Source organism: Lactuca saligna, chromosome 5 (genome assembly GCF_052625555.1).
Source record: "Lactuca saligna cultivar CGN05327 chromosome 5, ASM5262555v1, whole genome shotgun sequence".
In the NCBI taxonomy this organism is placed as follows: Eukaryota; Viridiplantae; Streptophyta; class Magnoliopsida; order Asterales; family Asteraceae; genus Lactuca; species Lactuca saligna.
In genome coordinates, this window is record NC_136421.1 from 44965430 (window position 1) to 44982002 (window position 16573).

At 38.1% G+C, this 16573-nt stretch overlaps 1 protein-coding gene and 1 long non-coding RNA gene across 2 annotated transcripts; one reads left to right on the forward strand and one right to left on the reverse strand.

The window, feature by feature from the left end:
• Positions 1-9954: 9954 nt before the first annotated feature.
• LOC145047464 (cysteine proteinase 15A-like) lies at positions 9955-11801 on the reverse strand. Its single transcript, XM_078995734.1, has 4 exons — positions 11302-11801; positions 10807-10926; positions 10463-10706; positions 9955-10372 (listed from the first exon to the last, which is right to left on the reverse strand). Exons 1-4 carry the CDS (start codon positions 11761-11763, stop codon positions 10101-10103), a joined length of 1098 nt encoding a protein of 365 aa, XP_078851860.1. The 5' UTR covers positions 11764-11801; the 3' UTR covers positions 9955-10100.
• Positions 11802-15697: 3896 nt separating this feature from the next.
• On the forward strand, positions 15698-16315 carry LOC145044960 (uncharacterized). The gene is made up of 3 exons (XR_013681724.1): positions 15698-15723; positions 15798-15977; positions 16078-16315. It is a non-coding gene; the product is annotated as an uncharacterized LOC145044960 (long non-coding RNA).
• Positions 16316-16573: the final 258 nt, after the last annotated feature.

Genomic DNA, 16573 nt, shown 5'->3' on the forward strand with positions numbered 1-16573 from the left:
AAAGTTTCTCAAATCTGAAAAAATGGGAGAGTACTTTAGTATCAGTTTTGTGATCATCTTAATGATTAAGAAACCATATCAAAATTAGTTCTCTAAGGAAGTCTTAGTGCATTCTTATGACTAAGAAGAAGGGATCTTGAATTGTTGAAATGGTTAAATCAAGAAGATGAGTCATACTTCGTTCCAATACAAGTCTTAGAGTCATACTCCAAGATTGTGACTTGAGTGACATGTCTCAAAGAAGGTTTAAAACACTTGTCAAATGTAAGAGTAAAAGTTTTCTACTCTTGTACATTTGAAATTGGTAAGTTGTGATGTTTTGGATAAAACAAAGACCAACTCAGGCCAATTGTGTGAAGCGTTTGTCTTGATAAAGAATCCGCACTATCCCTTGAATATTTGACAAGAGAGTCTTATAGGTCAAGAGGACAGTGGGAGTCTTAAAGGTCTTGAAAGTATCAAGAACTAATCAAGAATAAAACCTAAAGTTCTTCACTAGCACACGACTTGAGGTTTATAACCTATCGTGTTGACATAGTCTGTGCCCATTCTAGTTAAAGTTGAGTTCTTAGAGTTCTCAATTGGTTGCACAACAACTTGGAAGCAATGGCAGGCCCTTGAGCTGCCACGTGGCAAGAAGTTAAGATTGAGTTCAGTCCATATGAGTTTGGATTTGTCATTATCCTTGTCTTGTGACTATGATTTTGATAATTCACATGGATAAGAACACATACACCATTAAATATAAGTATCATAAGGTTTCTCTCCGATTCATGAAAATGATGGTGAGGAAACACTTTCACTAAGTAGATTTTAGTTAGATAGCAATTGTGATATTTGTATTCTCAAAGTCGTTAGTGGAGCGTGTGTGGTTTACCGGCACACTAACCTGGACTTGTGAGAAGTGGCAAAAAGGTCTAACCATTATGATTACGGCATCCCTCTTCATAATTGTTTAGACACACAAGTGTGCTATCTAAGGGAAGGTGTATATTTTTGATAAAGTCTTATCAAAACAATCTAGTATCAGAAATTTGAACTTTGGTAAGAAAGTCAATAAAGTATTGATTTCTAGAAGTCGAGCTTTCTGAGTACATGTCAAAGCTAGTGGGAGCATAAGTGTTATGCTAATAATTATCATGTTAGTGGGAGCATGATAATTATGATAAGTATTGCAAGTTAGCAATGTTAATTATAGAAAACAAAAGGTTTCAATTGGGAAAAGTTGTTTTGCTATAATTAAGGGAGAGGAAATTATACTTCATCACAAATCTATAAGCTTAGATCGTGAGGTTTTAATCATTTAGTCAAGGATATATATGAATTTCATGTTGGAATGGCTCAACATAAGGAAATTCTGTATATGGGTCCATTATTTGCGTTCTTAAATTCGATTATGATTACGGCATTCCTTTTCATAATCTGAATTATGAGAACTTGGCAAATAGAAATGGAAATGATATAGCAAAAGACTGGTTTAGTCTTTATGTGAGACATCATGCATCATGTCCCATATGCTTCGGATATAGGATCGATTACATGTGCTATAGTTATCCGTTCTAAAAGTTTCCAAATGCCTGGGGCATTAAGAAAAGAAAAGGTTTAGAACTGGATATGACTAAAAGGATTAAACAATTGTCAAGGACAATCTAAGGTTTACCAAAGATTGGTTTCTCAAGGACAATTGGAAGTATAGTGATAATTCTGGAAGGACCATATTGACATCATCTGTAAGGAGGCAACTCTTGTTCAGAAGTGATAGTCAAAATGGAATCTGGAAATGTTTCAAAGTTAGAATTTTCAATCTGTTTAAGATTAGGAAACTTAATGCAAGAAGGATGTTTCTAAGGAGCTTATCTCCATTGGAATGCTCTGTAATGGTTATTGTCAAGTCTTTCTGACTTTGTGCATAATCATTACAAGAGGATCAATGCATATAAGTTTAGAATCTAACAGATTTCAGTAAATGGCATGAATTTGGAATTCTTGCATTTGCAGTAAGGATTTGGGAGTGTGAAAAGAGAATCATTGAAGTTATGTTCAATTTATCTAGTTCACAAAGTAAAGATCATAGACAAACAAAGTATGCATACTTGGTGTATGGCATGACTAGTGTTTAGAAAACATAGTGTACATGCTTGGAGCATGGGACAACTATTGTTTTAAATTCAAGAATAAAGTTGATAGCTGAAACAGTATACAATGAATAATGTGTAATCATATGGTAATAAATAAAAGGTGTTTTATTTATGTTCATAGGTTTTGATACCATATTGGATTCAATTATTATTGTGATTCACTTTGCATGTTTTGACTTCCCGAATAAACTAGGTTATTCTTCCGGAATGACTAAGTTATTCAAACCATCCACAGTCAGTCATATGTTGGAAGTAGATATGAATTAAGACTGTCACGGGTCGGCTTGTAGAGGTCTAAGGTGTTGGACAAAGGGCTACAACACTCATGAGTGCTCATAAGTTCTGAGTATTGGATTCAACCCGCACTCATTGGAATCACTTCATGGATTTTATCACGAGTGATCATGAGATGATAATATCTTATATTCTTCAAACCTAGAGATATGAGTTGTTACTATGAGTTGATAGTACATTGATTACACGAAACCGCATTTGGTAACTCGGTGCTATAAAACGTGTCTTTGTGTATAATTCAACAAGTAGTAGAACAAGCCATATGAGTCAAAGTTTATCCATTCCTTTTATCTTCGGGATAAAAGCGATATCTGTGGGCCCCTTGATGATTTGATGATGACAAATGGAAGTGCTCGGCTGGGCCAGGACTGATTTGATTTGTTCAATTAGTCAGTCGTCATAAATCGAAAATCGGGAAACAACAAATGGATAGAGAGAATGATTATAATCCATGTCTTAGTCCATATGATATCTAGAATGGAGGAATATATGATCCCTTATCTAATGGACAAGTCATTGACAAAGGTCAGAGTTCATCTACAAGGTCAAAGTTCGACAGAAGCTTTTGAGAGCTACGATTGCCAGTTGGTTCTTGAAGTCATACGCAATAATAGTTTTAGACTTATCCAAGTGGGAGACTGTTGGATTAATGTCTAAGTCCATAACTATAATTGGTAAGACTTGACCCGACCCGGCATGGTCCATTTGGGTTGCATGGCATCATGCACTTGGATAGACTATGATGAGAGAAATAAGACACTTATGGTTATTAATATATTATAAGTTCTAGTATATTAATAATAAGAATAATAAGATTATTTAATTAGTATTGATCAAGAATTAATCTAGGATTAATTAAGTGATCAAAAAAAGACTAATTAAATATATGGGTTGACTGTACAAATCATCCATACTTATATAGTGGGCTAATGCTCCATGGATTATCTAGTTGGACCAAAACCCATATGATGCTCCATGGATGCTCCATGGTGTATTTGAACCCATGGATCCAAGGAAATGGAAAGTCATGACAATTAGGGTTTACCCTAATTGTATAACTATATAAATATCTTATTCTTGATCAAAATCGGCCACTAGAAAGAGTAAGAAAGGGCTAGCCGATTTTCATGAAGTGTAGAATTCTCTCAAGTTATTCCAAGTGTATTTGGTGTTGTGTGAACCATTTGAGGTGTCACACTTGGGGCACTAGGCACTCAAGCTTCATGAAGACATTCTACATCAAAGAGGTATGTATTCTATCTTGTTATATTGATAGTTTTGTATGCTAGATTAGGATAATACCTTGGATGTTCATATTTGCATGTATAATAGAGAAAACATAGATCCAAGGTATTTAGGGTTGCATGTACACTTAGGAGTGTTAGAATGCTCATAACCCAACATATATATATATATATACACACACACACACACACATTCTTTCTACCATTCATATTTTAGCTACTTGTACATCATGCAGTAAGACTTGTATCAAAGTGATTGGATGACACATCTACGAACTCCCTATATCTCAGGCATCTCAGGCACCAATCGGTACGACGCCTTAGCGATAGGGGCCGCACCTTGCACCAGGTCGATTCTGAACTCAACCTGCCTCTCCGGAGGTATCCCTGGCAACTCTTCCAGAAACACATCTACGAACACCCTGACCACTGGTACATCGGAGACCGAAATATGGTCCCCAACTCGCGTATCTACCATGTATGCTAAATAACTCATACACCCGTGCTGAATGTACTGCCGAGCCTTGGCAACTGAGCAAAAACCTGAGCCTACTCTGGTGCCCTCACCGCATATAATCAGTTCTCCCCCACTTGGGGTTCGAACCACCACTCGCTGACCTCCCCCATGGGAATCGGAATCAAGTCTATCGAAAAAGACACCCCAAAGATCTCCAAGTCACATCCTCTATAAACTGAAGAAGCAGAAACCATGTGTTCGTTAGCAATGGACAATCGCAACGGACACTCTAACTCGCCCATAGGCTTACTGAAATCCCCACTAAAAGACTGAGATACGAAGGACCGAGTCAAATAAGACCAAAGCAGGTAACGAATTCACCAAAAACGTACCTAATTACAAATACAACAGATAAGCATTTAACATATAAAGAAAACAAGGTGAGGATAGAAACATACCGGCAACCACATCTGGTGCTGCTCTAGCCTCCTCCGCCGTAAGCTGGAAAGCATGACCCTGAGGCTTCGGAGGCTCTGACTTGTCTGATCTCCCGTCAGTGATCCTCAAAGTAGCCGGTGCTGCAGCCTGCACCGGCTTGGCGGAAAGTAGTGGACAGTTGGCCCTCATGTGGCCGACCTGGTTGTAGTGGTAACATAACCTCATACCAGGAACTATGGCTGCCTGGCGACAGTCCTTCGCATAATGTCCCTCCTTGCCACATTTGTGGCACCCACTAGCAGCCCGACATACCCCAGAATGACCCTTGCCACACTTCCCACAAGTGCGGCCCTGTTGACCCCCGGTCCTAGCATCTGCGGTCTTAGGCTGCTTTGGTGCCGGCTGCGACAGTACCGGGGCCGGCTGCTGCTCCCTCAGCTGCAGCTCAATCTCCAACTCCCGCCGCCTGGCAGCCTCCTGTAACTCTAGAAGAGTATCACATCGCTGGGTGGACACGAACTGTCAGATATCAGTCTTGAGCATACTCAGATAACGGGTCATCTGAGACTGCTCGGAGGCAAACTATGGGCAGAACATCGCCCTCTCAGTGAACATATGGGAGATCTCCGTCACCGACTCTCCATCATGTCCCAGACTCAGAAACTCCTGTGCCAAACGTTCCCGCTCAACCCTCAGAATGTAACGAGTGCGAAACATATCCCTGAACTGCTCCCAAGTAACAGCAGCTCTCTGATCATCAGTATAAGCCCCAGTTACAAGTCTCCGCCAATCCTTGGCTCCGGACCTAAGCAGGTTAAGAGCACACCTGACCTTTTGGTCAGTAGGACACAAGCAGGTGAAGAAAGACCCCTCCACATCTGAAATCCATCTCATAGCCTTGATGGGATCCTGTGTCCCATCAAAAGTTGGGGGCTTCGTGTTATCGAAGTCCCGGTACTGAAAACCCCTACCTACTCTTCCCCCTGTCGTAGTTACAGCTGATGCAGCTGCTGTCTCTGCGAGGGCTGCGTAACGCTCATCGAAATACTCCACCACGGTAGTCTTAATTGACCCGAACATCTCTGGCAATTCGGCCCGAAACAACGTAGCAACCTCGTCATGCAGGATTGCTCGAATCCTGTCGTCCATCTCCTCCAGCCTCATCTGGCCGATCGTCTCGGGTGCTGTCAGCTCCCCCGGTCCGCCCTCTCCTGATCCCGATCCTGATCCTGACCCGGATCCAGTCACAAAGCACCTAGTCATCACCATTCTGAAACACAACACAAGGCATTAGATAACGTTTACAACAACTAGGGACCAACCCCTAACAAAACCCTGGGAGTTGTGACTTCCTTGTCACGCGTATGGGTCCTGTGCTTTTAGTAGTACGGGCCCATACTACCTTCCACACCTACCCATATTTGTTCCAAGTATTACCACAACGCCCTAACAATACATATAATTACATCGAGCACTCAAGTCCGATTCCTAAGGAATGTTAGACGACTCGAAATCGGTGGACTTATCCCAACACCTACCCACTCACAAAACTTCCACCAACCCTGCAGCACTAGTGCATGCTAGCCATACATAATGTTGGACCCAATAGACTTTTGAATATTCAATCCTACCCTAAGCTCCCAATCAAACAAGAACGGAACATAAGGCTAAATCGGACATTCTCAGGCTATAAGGTCTTAATTATGTACAACTGTGGTGCATACACTAAATCACTACAGTAATGATGTCAATTTCATGAAAGGAAATCCTAGGCTAGCAGGCACCATGCAATCAGGCAATTCTTTCATGCAATTCCTGAAGATCCCTAGCCTAGTACTAGCATGTTGTTCTAATATGTCACATAATCAAATAACTGTATGGTATTTTGGGGTTTGCTTACCGGCTCTGGATGATCGTACATCCTGCATCCTCCTGATTTATTTTGAAAACCGATTTATTAAACTATTTTTGAAAAACGTTCCTTGATTTGAGACTGGATTCACACGAATGTTCCTCTAATTCACTCAAACCGAGGCTCTAATACCAACTTGTAACATCCAAAATTTCAAACAATTTTAAACTTTTAAAAACATATCAAGTTCATCAAAATTTTACAACTTTGTTTTCAAAACATTGTTTATCAGAGTCTTGTCCCCAAAAATAACATAATAGGAGGAGTTGTACGATCATGCCTTGGCCTTGCTGCGATACCCAGATGTACCTGAAACAATAAATTGAAATTGTAAGCCCGAAAGCTTAGTGAGTTACCCCAAAATACCGATACACATTCAGTTCACATAGCAAAATCAACATTAGCATATCATACCAATCAAAACAAAACAACATGCACTGGGTCCACAGCTTTACAAGCTGGACTACCCCTGGGCCCTCAGTACAAGTCTGGAATGCCTACCGAGCCCTCAGCACGTATCTAGAATGCCACCGAGCCCTCAGTACGAGTCTGGAATGCCTACCGGGCCCTCAGCTTGTATTTGGAATGCTCTCGAGTCCTCAGTATGAGTCTGGAATGCCTACCAGGCCCTCAACTCATATCTAGAATACTCTCGGGTTTGTTGGCTACCGCACGGAGCAGTACAACCTCAACCCACCCCACATAACATGTCGACATGTAACAGATAATCATACACATACATGTAATCAATCAGTATCACAGGCAGTCCTACAGATCTACCCGACTAGCATATCAACTGGCATACATTACTAACTCAACTCAACATATCAATGACTACTAGGATATCAAATCCAATGGGCCGGCCTTGGTGCCTTAGACCCTTTAGTATAGTGAGGATAACTCACCTTGTAGATGTCAGTTCGGTAAGAAATCACAACTCTCCGATCACTTTTCGAAGACTCCACCACCTATTACCATAATACGATTATGCTCATAAGTCTCTGCCCTCATAGAGTACTCCATAACCCAACTAGTCAACCCTGATCAAGGTCAAAGTCCTTAGTCAAGGTCAACAGTCCATGTTGACCTTAACTCGTCGACTACCCCCGGCTGCTCGCCGAGTTCCTCGAAACTTTTATTTACTCATCGAGTCACCAGCGTGACTCGCCGAGTTCCTACGATTCTCGATGGAGGCCCTAGAGCCACTCGTCATGTTTCTCTTCTAGTAATACGTTGATACACACGCATTCCTAACTTGGAGGAAACTCATCCGACTCACCGAGTTGCTCATGCAACTCGTCAAGTCTAAGGTAACCTTCATCGGACTCGCCGAGTTGTTCTACCAACTCGTCGAGTTCACAACTATATTCATCCGACTCGCCGAGTCGTTCTTGCAACTCGCCGAGTTCCTTTAGTCCTTAAGCTATATAGATCCGTTTTAAGCCATGCAACGACTCCAAACCTTAGATCCAAGCTTCCAAGGCATGCCTTTCATGTAAAGTTGCAAACTTTACGTGTATGCATGGCTAAAAAGGTCCTTAATGTCCAAAACTAAGCTCTTAATGGGTTTCATGCACAAGGAAACCCTCACTCACGTCCAAGACAGGAACTTTATGGATCTAGAACTCGGGAATGGTCCAGATCTGAAGTTACAACTTCAGATCTAGAAGGGAAAACGGATAAAGGTGTCGACTTGGTACCTTCTATGAGTGCTAGCTGAGGTAGATTTCGGGTTCCACTCCTCCTTTGCTTCTAGTCCTTTGCTTCTCCAAGTTCTTCCTCCCACAAGTTCTCCTTTTAAGCTTTCAAGGCACAAATGGCACAATAATCGGTTAAGGTTTTCCTTTGAGTTCTATCTGACTGTAAGGAGGCCAAATGGGGCTTAAGCCTCATTAAATAGAGTGTAGAACCCGGGACTTAGGGTTTCTTTTGCCAGCTCTTACTCGTCGAGTCCCACTCGTGGACTCGCCGAGTCAGTCACTTAAGTTGCAATTCAATCTCGTTGCTACTCGACGAGTAGGGCAACCAACTCGTCGAGTAGGGCCAAACCAAGAAACTACAATTGGACAATACCTAAGAATCGGGGTGTTACACTTTTAGGGTGCAGTGTGTGGAGGAGTGGGTTGGGGAGGTACCACATGTACCTCTTAGATGTCGACTTCGAGAAGACTAGGTACTGCCTGAAGAAGCCATTTGCAGGTTGAGGAACTCGTTTCTTCTTCTTCTTCTTCTTCTTCTTCTCTCTCTCTCTCTCTCTCTCTATATATATATATATATATATATATATATATATATACACACACACACACAAACACACACACATTCTTTCTACCATTTATGTTTTAGCTACTTGTACATCATGCAGTAAGACTTGTATCAAAGTGAGTGGATGGAAAGATAAGTTTTCATGTGTAGTGGGTTGGGAAAGATGGAAGAGAGATGAAAGAGAAAAACTGAGATGGAGTTGATGTAACAAGTAGGTTAGGAATAAGGACGTATCAAGGAATGTATCAGTGGGTGGGGAAGCAATGGGCAAGTATGGGCGATGGCCTATGGCCCATTTTTATGTTTCTACTTTTATTATTGCAGAGAAAAAATGTTTGAAATTAAGTCGTTGATTGTAATGACAAAAAATAAAAAACGAGATTGGAGCCAAAATTAGTGGAGAAACGAAGAGATTCCTGCCGAATACTTAGGAATTCTAAACAATTAATCAAATTTTTACTTAAAAATTTACTGTTTAAGGTTTTTTTTTTTTTTTTTTTTTGTTAGGGGCCTCGGATTCGCTTGAATAACCCTCCACCCTTAGGGTACATGATGATCATTGATTTATAAGAGTTTGCGGGGTATGATGACCTCTCTTCAAACGATGAGTTTCTTATGACAAAAGTTAAGATTGGGGTTTATTGAAGCTTGACAACAAATCGGTTTGTTATACGAATATGGAAATAGTATTATAGTATCCCTTTTGTCAATCCAAATACAAGTTGAGAACGATTTTATTTTCAGAAATCAGGTTGCCAACATTTGCTTATTGATCTTGAGACAAACACAATACACATATGTTTGACTAGTTGTCAAGGCGAGTGGTATTGAACCGCTCTTCCAAGTAAACAACTCGTGTAGCCTTCTTATCTTGAAACATTTCTTCAAAGAGAGCTATTGAGAAGTGGCATTATATCCGTGAGGTATTCTCCTTATATTTTACAGTTAGCAATCTCGATTGTAACCATTCACAGGTAAAAGTTGTCACAACATGTGCTAGAGGCAAAAACATATAAATTTTGAAAGTTGTCACAATATGTGCTATAGAAACAAAAACATAGAAATTTTGAGACATATCAATATCTATGAAAGATAGACATTGGTAAATTCTTTAACAAATTGTGAAATTCCACATCGAAAACCCACATAAATACATCATGCACGGCGATAAAAAAAAAAACACCACATTTTGCAGTCAACATATACTTGAAACAAAAGCATGAACCATTAATTAAAACCTATTAACGTTTTTCATAGTGAAGCCAATACGCAAATAGAACTTAAAGCTTCAACAATTCACATAATCACCATCATAATACATATATACACATTGATGACTTCCTTCAAGAATTTCAAGTATTTGTAGAAACCACTGCAGAAACCATGGTATCCATTCCACACGAGTTGTACCCACTGCAGATTTTGTAGTACCCTTCCTCTCCCCAGTTTGCTCCCCATGAGTTCTTGATGATCCAGTAAGGCTTCTCCTTAAGTCTGCTAGGCGCATAACCAGCTGATCCGTACCCAACAAGAAGAACACCATGATCCAATCGCTTCTTTGAACATATATAAGGGCATGATACTTTACCAACATATGTTTGCATCCAAGCTGCATTGATTCCAACTGCAAAGAAGATAACAACACTTTCTGATACAGATACTGTTCATTTAATACAGAAAGAAGAGAGTTGAAAGGATATGATTAGGATTTTACTTGAAAGAGGGCCATGTTTGACAAGATTAGCAGCGATTTGGTCTTCATCTGTGCCAATGACGCTAAAGTTTGCTACAGATGCTGCGATTTTGGATTTGTCAAAATGACAAGTGCCATCTTTTCCTGTGTAGGGGTAATCGGATTCTTTCTGAATTCCACCGGATTTGAGTATGTACTCGTATGCACTGGTCATCAGCCCACCATTGCAACCTGCGTTACATGCATTCTTTTCTTCAGGATCACACTGCAAGAGAACAGAGAGAAACATTCTTAGTTGAAGATTACTTGATAACGAAATCAGATAACAGAAGTGGAGGAGATGATATAAATTATAAAGTGCAAACCTCATGATCACAATCCACAAGTTGTTGTTCACTGAGGCTAACCAACTCCCCTGTTTGAAGGAAGTGGGATCCTTCTAAAGCTCCGGTTGTACTAAAAGACCAACACGATCCACATGAACCCTAAAATAGGAGGCCACAAAATTAATTGATTATAATATTATAAACACAAAGTTGTTTGATTCGTTACATAAAGATAAGGTATTCTAATAATTTTTATGAACTAGTTCTAAGATTCCAAGAGTGATCAAGTCTTATCTAATCTATGAATACTTTTATCTAGTCAGGAGAAGAGTGTATCAATTTTACAATTCGTTAATCCTTCGATGGTGATTTGATCGATTTTTAGTAACTTATTAGCCCGTTATCTGCTGCAAAACACATGCTATTATCAAATTTCATATTCGAAACGTTGTATACACGCCTATATAAAAAGTCAACCATACTTTTAAAAGTTTTGGTAAAGGTTGCGTAACAACTACAGAGACTTGCACACACCTGATCTTTAACGGCAGTAACAGCGCCATGATCGCGCCAGTCAAAGTCTTCAGGAAGATCGGTTGTAGGAAGAATAGGCGCCTTGTTCGCATCGGCGGGATATTTTAGAGGATTCTTCAAGCCGAGGTATGTCTTACGGAACTCCGACGGGGTCAAATCGGAGAACTTGGTAACGCCGTGCTCAGCAGTGGGATCCAGTTGCTGGTGGAGCTTGGCACGGCGAAGGTTAGACTTGAAGACAGACAGACGGTAATCGTGCTCATCCGCAGTCGCATATGTCTTACCGAACTTGCTCTTGAAGAGAGTGAAGTGGTGTTCAGCGTTCAATAGATGATCGGCGGAGGTCTCCTCCTCCGGGACGACTTGCCGGATCAACGGATCCGCAGCAGATTCATCGATGGAAACGGCGACTGCTATGGAGGCGGACAAGAGGAGGAAGAAGAAGAGGGATAATCGTTCCATGGTGATTAGTGGGGATGAGATATTTTGTTTGTGGGGTTTCTTGCTCATCCAGTTATAGATGATCAGTGGGGCGTTGCGCCATTGAGATCTTGACACGTGTCGTTGGATAACAACACTGATCCTAAATAAAAGTCTTCCTTCGAGAAGCAACAGGCGTCGATAGTAGAGTGGTCATCGTGAAAGATATTTACACTTCAGTCCTTACATTTAGTTGCAGATGCCATTCAACTCCCTCTTGAGTCTTGAGTTATAAGTACACATTTAGACACGCTAAACATCTTAATTTTTAGCTACATATTATATAATATAGAGAAATTTATAAAAATAGCCATTTACACTAATGATATTACAAAAATAGCAAAAAAAAAATCAAAATTACAAAAATAGCCACTAATTTCGCAGATGAGAAGGTCCCATCTGCGAAATGGGCTTCTCATCTGCGAAAGTACAAGTGCCTAAAGCACAACTGTGCTTTAGGTACTTGTACTTTCGCAGATGAGAATGCCCATCTGCGAAATAGGCTCTCATCTGCGAAATATCCTCGAATTTCACTATAAAAACGTTTTTTTTTCTTCATTTTTCACCATTCTCTACACAAAATCTCTCTCTAACTTTGGGCTTATCTCGGAATTTTGGCTAGTTTTTGAAGAAAATTGAGGATTATGTCAACAATCCCGCAAATATGGTTAGATTTTAACTCTTTTAATGTCAACAATCTCTTTATTTTATCATTTGTTGTATTATTTAGTGTTAAAAAAGGGTAATTTTGTTGTGTTTGATAGTTTTAATATTTTTTTAGTATACTTGAAGTTTAAATGCAAGTAGAGACTGCGTAGATAATGTTTACAATTTGTTATTTTTGTTGTTTTTTTAGTTGTTGTATAACCTGAAATCTTGTATATTCTAATCGTATAGTTGTTTATATAAAGTGCAAAATAGTCGTTTGTATATACATTTGTCGTATAGGTATAACATTTGTATAAGTTGAAAATTTGTGGTATATATATTGTTAAAAATTGTTTGTGTTTGTCGTAGAAGTAAAACATTTGTATAAGTTGAAAATTTGTTGTATATATATTGTTAGAAATTGTTTGTATTTGTCGTGTAAGTTGAAAATTTGTATAAAGTTATCGTATAACTTGCAAAACTGTTAGTTTGTTTGTCGTTTTATTTTTAAATTTTTTTTTTTGTTTATATGATTATAAAATGTTAGTTTTAATTATAAAGATAAAAATTGTTTATATATTTGTCGTTTAACTTGAAAATTTGTTTAAGTTGAATATTTGTCGTTGATATATTTGTCATTTAAGTTGAAAATATGTTTAATAAAATGTTTATATAATTATGTATGATATTGTTTTCTATCGTTAATATATTAGTTGTATAACTTGGAAAATTGTTTATATATGTGTATGTTATTGTTTTTTATCGGAAATATATATATTAGTAATTAAGAAATTGTATTTGCAGTTCGTAATCATATATTTAAAAAAAATATATATTTTTTAGTTATCTAATTTGTTTTTGTGTTTTTTCTGCAGCATGATTTTAGTTTAATGAATACGAAAGCCTTTGCGAACTTAAAAGGCTGTGGCGGTAACATATGGGAAGTATTTGAAGTTTTAGATGATGTCCGACGTGCTATTTTCAGAGATACCGTCTTTGGTTATTTTATTGATGTCCCTCGTTTACAAGGGGACGCATTATTATTTCATAAAATGTTCCTTCATCAGATCCGGTCGGACCCTGTTTTATATCCAGATGGAATAAAACGTTTATATTTTCGAGTAGGCAATACGAAAATGGTGTATGAGCCGGAAGAGTTTTGTTTGATTACCGGCTTCAATTTTGGGGAGTATCCAAAAAACATTGGGAGAAAAGGGTCAGAAAAATTAATAAGCAGTAAAAAAAGATGTTTACTGCGTGAACGGCTATTTCCGGACCATACTAATAGTTCGGTGAAAATCGACGACCTGAAAAGTTTAATTTTAAATCGAACATTCCTAGCACTTGACGATGTTGATGCAGTTATAGTATGTTTGATATACATTTTGTGTGAAGGTTTTTTGGGTAAAGAAGTTAACGATCGGGTGCCACAAGATTGGTTTTATTTGGCTGAGAATTTGGATCTCTGGAATAGGTATATTTTGTTTACGTTAAAAATTCTATTTTATTAAAGTTATAATTTATATAATAATCAATTTTGTTTTTTTGTTTTGTTAGTTTCGCTTGGGGTAGCTATCTCTGGGATTTTTACCTATGTTGACATTGAGGATACATGGAATAAGATACATAATAATTTATCAGTTTCTGAGGGTGGTAAAACTTTAAAGTACTCCGTCTCAGGATTTACGGCTCCAATAAGGGTATAAAAGTTTTCTTATATTTAAATTGTTTTATTGTTATGTTTTTTATTTTAATTTTAACTTTTATTACTGTAATTGTAAAAAATTGTAGATATGGATATATCAGATGATTCCGGCTGTTCGTGCATGTGGATTTGCATCGAGAAAAAATAAAGACTTGCCTCGGATGAAACGATGGAGCGGAACAAAAAAATTGAAATGGGTTGACGTGAACAAGATTTGGTCAAAGATGCAGGTTTAAAATTAATTCGTTTATTATTAATAAAGTTGATTATTATACTTTTATATGCATTTTTAATATGACATCTTTTTATTATATGTCATTTCAAGAGTATGTATATGGTGAAGGGAAAGCAGTTCCATCCCCAGTACGGGACCATTTTAGGAGACAAGACGAATCTTCGTCTAGTATGTCGTCCAGTGGTCGCTCTCATGGTAGAGGTCGGGGCAGTGGGAAACACAAGCTAGACGAGGTGTTGAAACGGCTACATGCACTGGAGCAGCATGTGTTTATGAACCGACAACCTACAGAGGTTTTTGTTGAAGAAGTGAATAATGACCAATTTTGGAGCGACATTTTTTATGATGGTAGGATAGAGTCACAAAGAAATTATGATGAACAGGTTAGTTACACGCTACACTATTTATTAAACTTTATTAACATATATGAATACCTGTGTTCATATTTTATATTTGAAAATATAGGTTGTACAAGATGAAGTGATGAATAAAAACAATACAACTGAAAATGTTTTTGGTGATACTCAAGACGAGAAGGTTGTTATAGATGTTACCTTTACGATTATAATAATTACTTTTTATTAAAGTGTCTTTTTTTATTGAGTAAAAAGTTATATTTTTAATGTAGGTGTTGGAGGAGAGGAATGAGTATGCGGGGAACAATTTTGATGATGATGTGTTTGATGTAAATGATTATAGTGGAGTTAAAGAGGTTATTATAGTTACATTAATATAAATATTTTGTTTATTTAGATATTATTGCTTATTAAATTATGTGTATTTCGTTATTAAGTATACAGTATTATTTTTAATGTAGGAGTGGGAGGAGAGGAATGACAATGCGGGGAACAAATTTGATGATGATGTGCCGGACGAAGACGAACTAATAATAACGGGAAATGTAGATTATTTTCATGATGATGATGATGACAAAGAAGTTACACCCGATAAACCGAGGAGTCGAAAACCATCACAATATTTGTGCCCTCCTTACACCGAGGTATTCGTTTTATTTATAAACCGATGATTTTATTTTTTGTGAATTATATGAAAGATATAGATTTAAACATTTCAATATTGTTTTTAGTTGCACACGACACCGAAGCAAAAAAGAAGAACAAAAAAGAAGGTTGATATGAAATCAACAAGCCCCGTTCCTCCTCCAGTTTTTGGTGTTGCTCATGACTTCTCCATGTTGCGCCTACAACCTTACATAGCAGGCGGTGAGGATGTCATCCAAAATTATGTATTGCATTCATATGATGTCCAACATCGTTTGTTTAATTTCGTATTAGATAGAGATTTTTGGAGCTCATTGTTTGGGCATACACATGACGGATGGTTGGAGTCAGCGGTAAATTAATTGTTAATTAATTCTTTTAAAAGTTAATTGTTTTTTAGTCAATAACAAAAGTATCATGTGTGCAGCATATAACCATTTGGTACCGACTTTTGATGGAGAGATGGTTTGAGAGCGACCGACATACAATAATGCCTCCAAATTTTTTTGTTTCTCATGCTTTGGAAGAAGGATAGGACTGGAGGGCGTTTATGGCTGGTATTGCTACGTACCCCAACTTCATGGTTGCTTGGTGGGATGTTGATACGGTAAACTTAATAGTTTATATTGAAAATAATATCGTTTTTTTGTTATGTTTTTGTATTGTGATGTAAATAAACATAATTTTATTTTCTGATCCTTATACAGGTCTTATTGCCGATTCATTCATCCCCTAATCATTGGCTATTTGGGGAACTACGATTAGCGTCAATGGAAGTGCATATTTATGACAGTCTTGGTAGAGATGCTTATGAAAAATTCCAATCTGAAGGAATCTTTTCCAAATTTGAACGTCGGGTGGCAAATTATTTGGACAAGATTAAGTATTGGGCCCGGAGGAACATCCCAAGGATTCCATTGAATATGCAATTCATTTATGAAGAAAACGTTCCCCAACAAAGTAGTCATTTGGGAGATTGCGGTGTTTTTCTTTGTATGTTTATGGAGCAATTAGTTTCAGGTCAACCAATACATGTTCTTATTGACCCAAAGAACGCAGCTTTAGAGTTCCGTCTCCGGATGGCAAAAATTATTTGGGGGTCTTGTCTTGGTCCTATGTAGTTGGATTATATAAATGTATATACAAATTAATGTTGGATTTCATTATTAGTTTATTTTTACAGTTTACTCAACGGACGACAAA

What these genes read in the sequence shown, in the direction of transcription:
- LOC145047464 (XM_078995734.1), bottom strand. Translation starts at nt 11,763, where the DNA reads ATGGAACGATTATCCCTCTTCTTCTTCCTCCTCTTGTCCGCCTCCATA. An exon ending in TTACTGCCGTTAAAGATCAG is followed by an intron (nt 10,927 to 11,301) that starts GTGTGTGCAAGT and finishes CTCCTATTTTAG; the next exon opens with GGTTCATGTGGATCGTGTTG. An exon ending in CAAACATGGCCCTCTTTCAA is followed by an intron (nt 10,373 to 10,462) that starts GTAAAATCCTAA and finishes TCTTCTTTGCAG; the next exon opens with TTGGAATCAATGCAGCTTGG.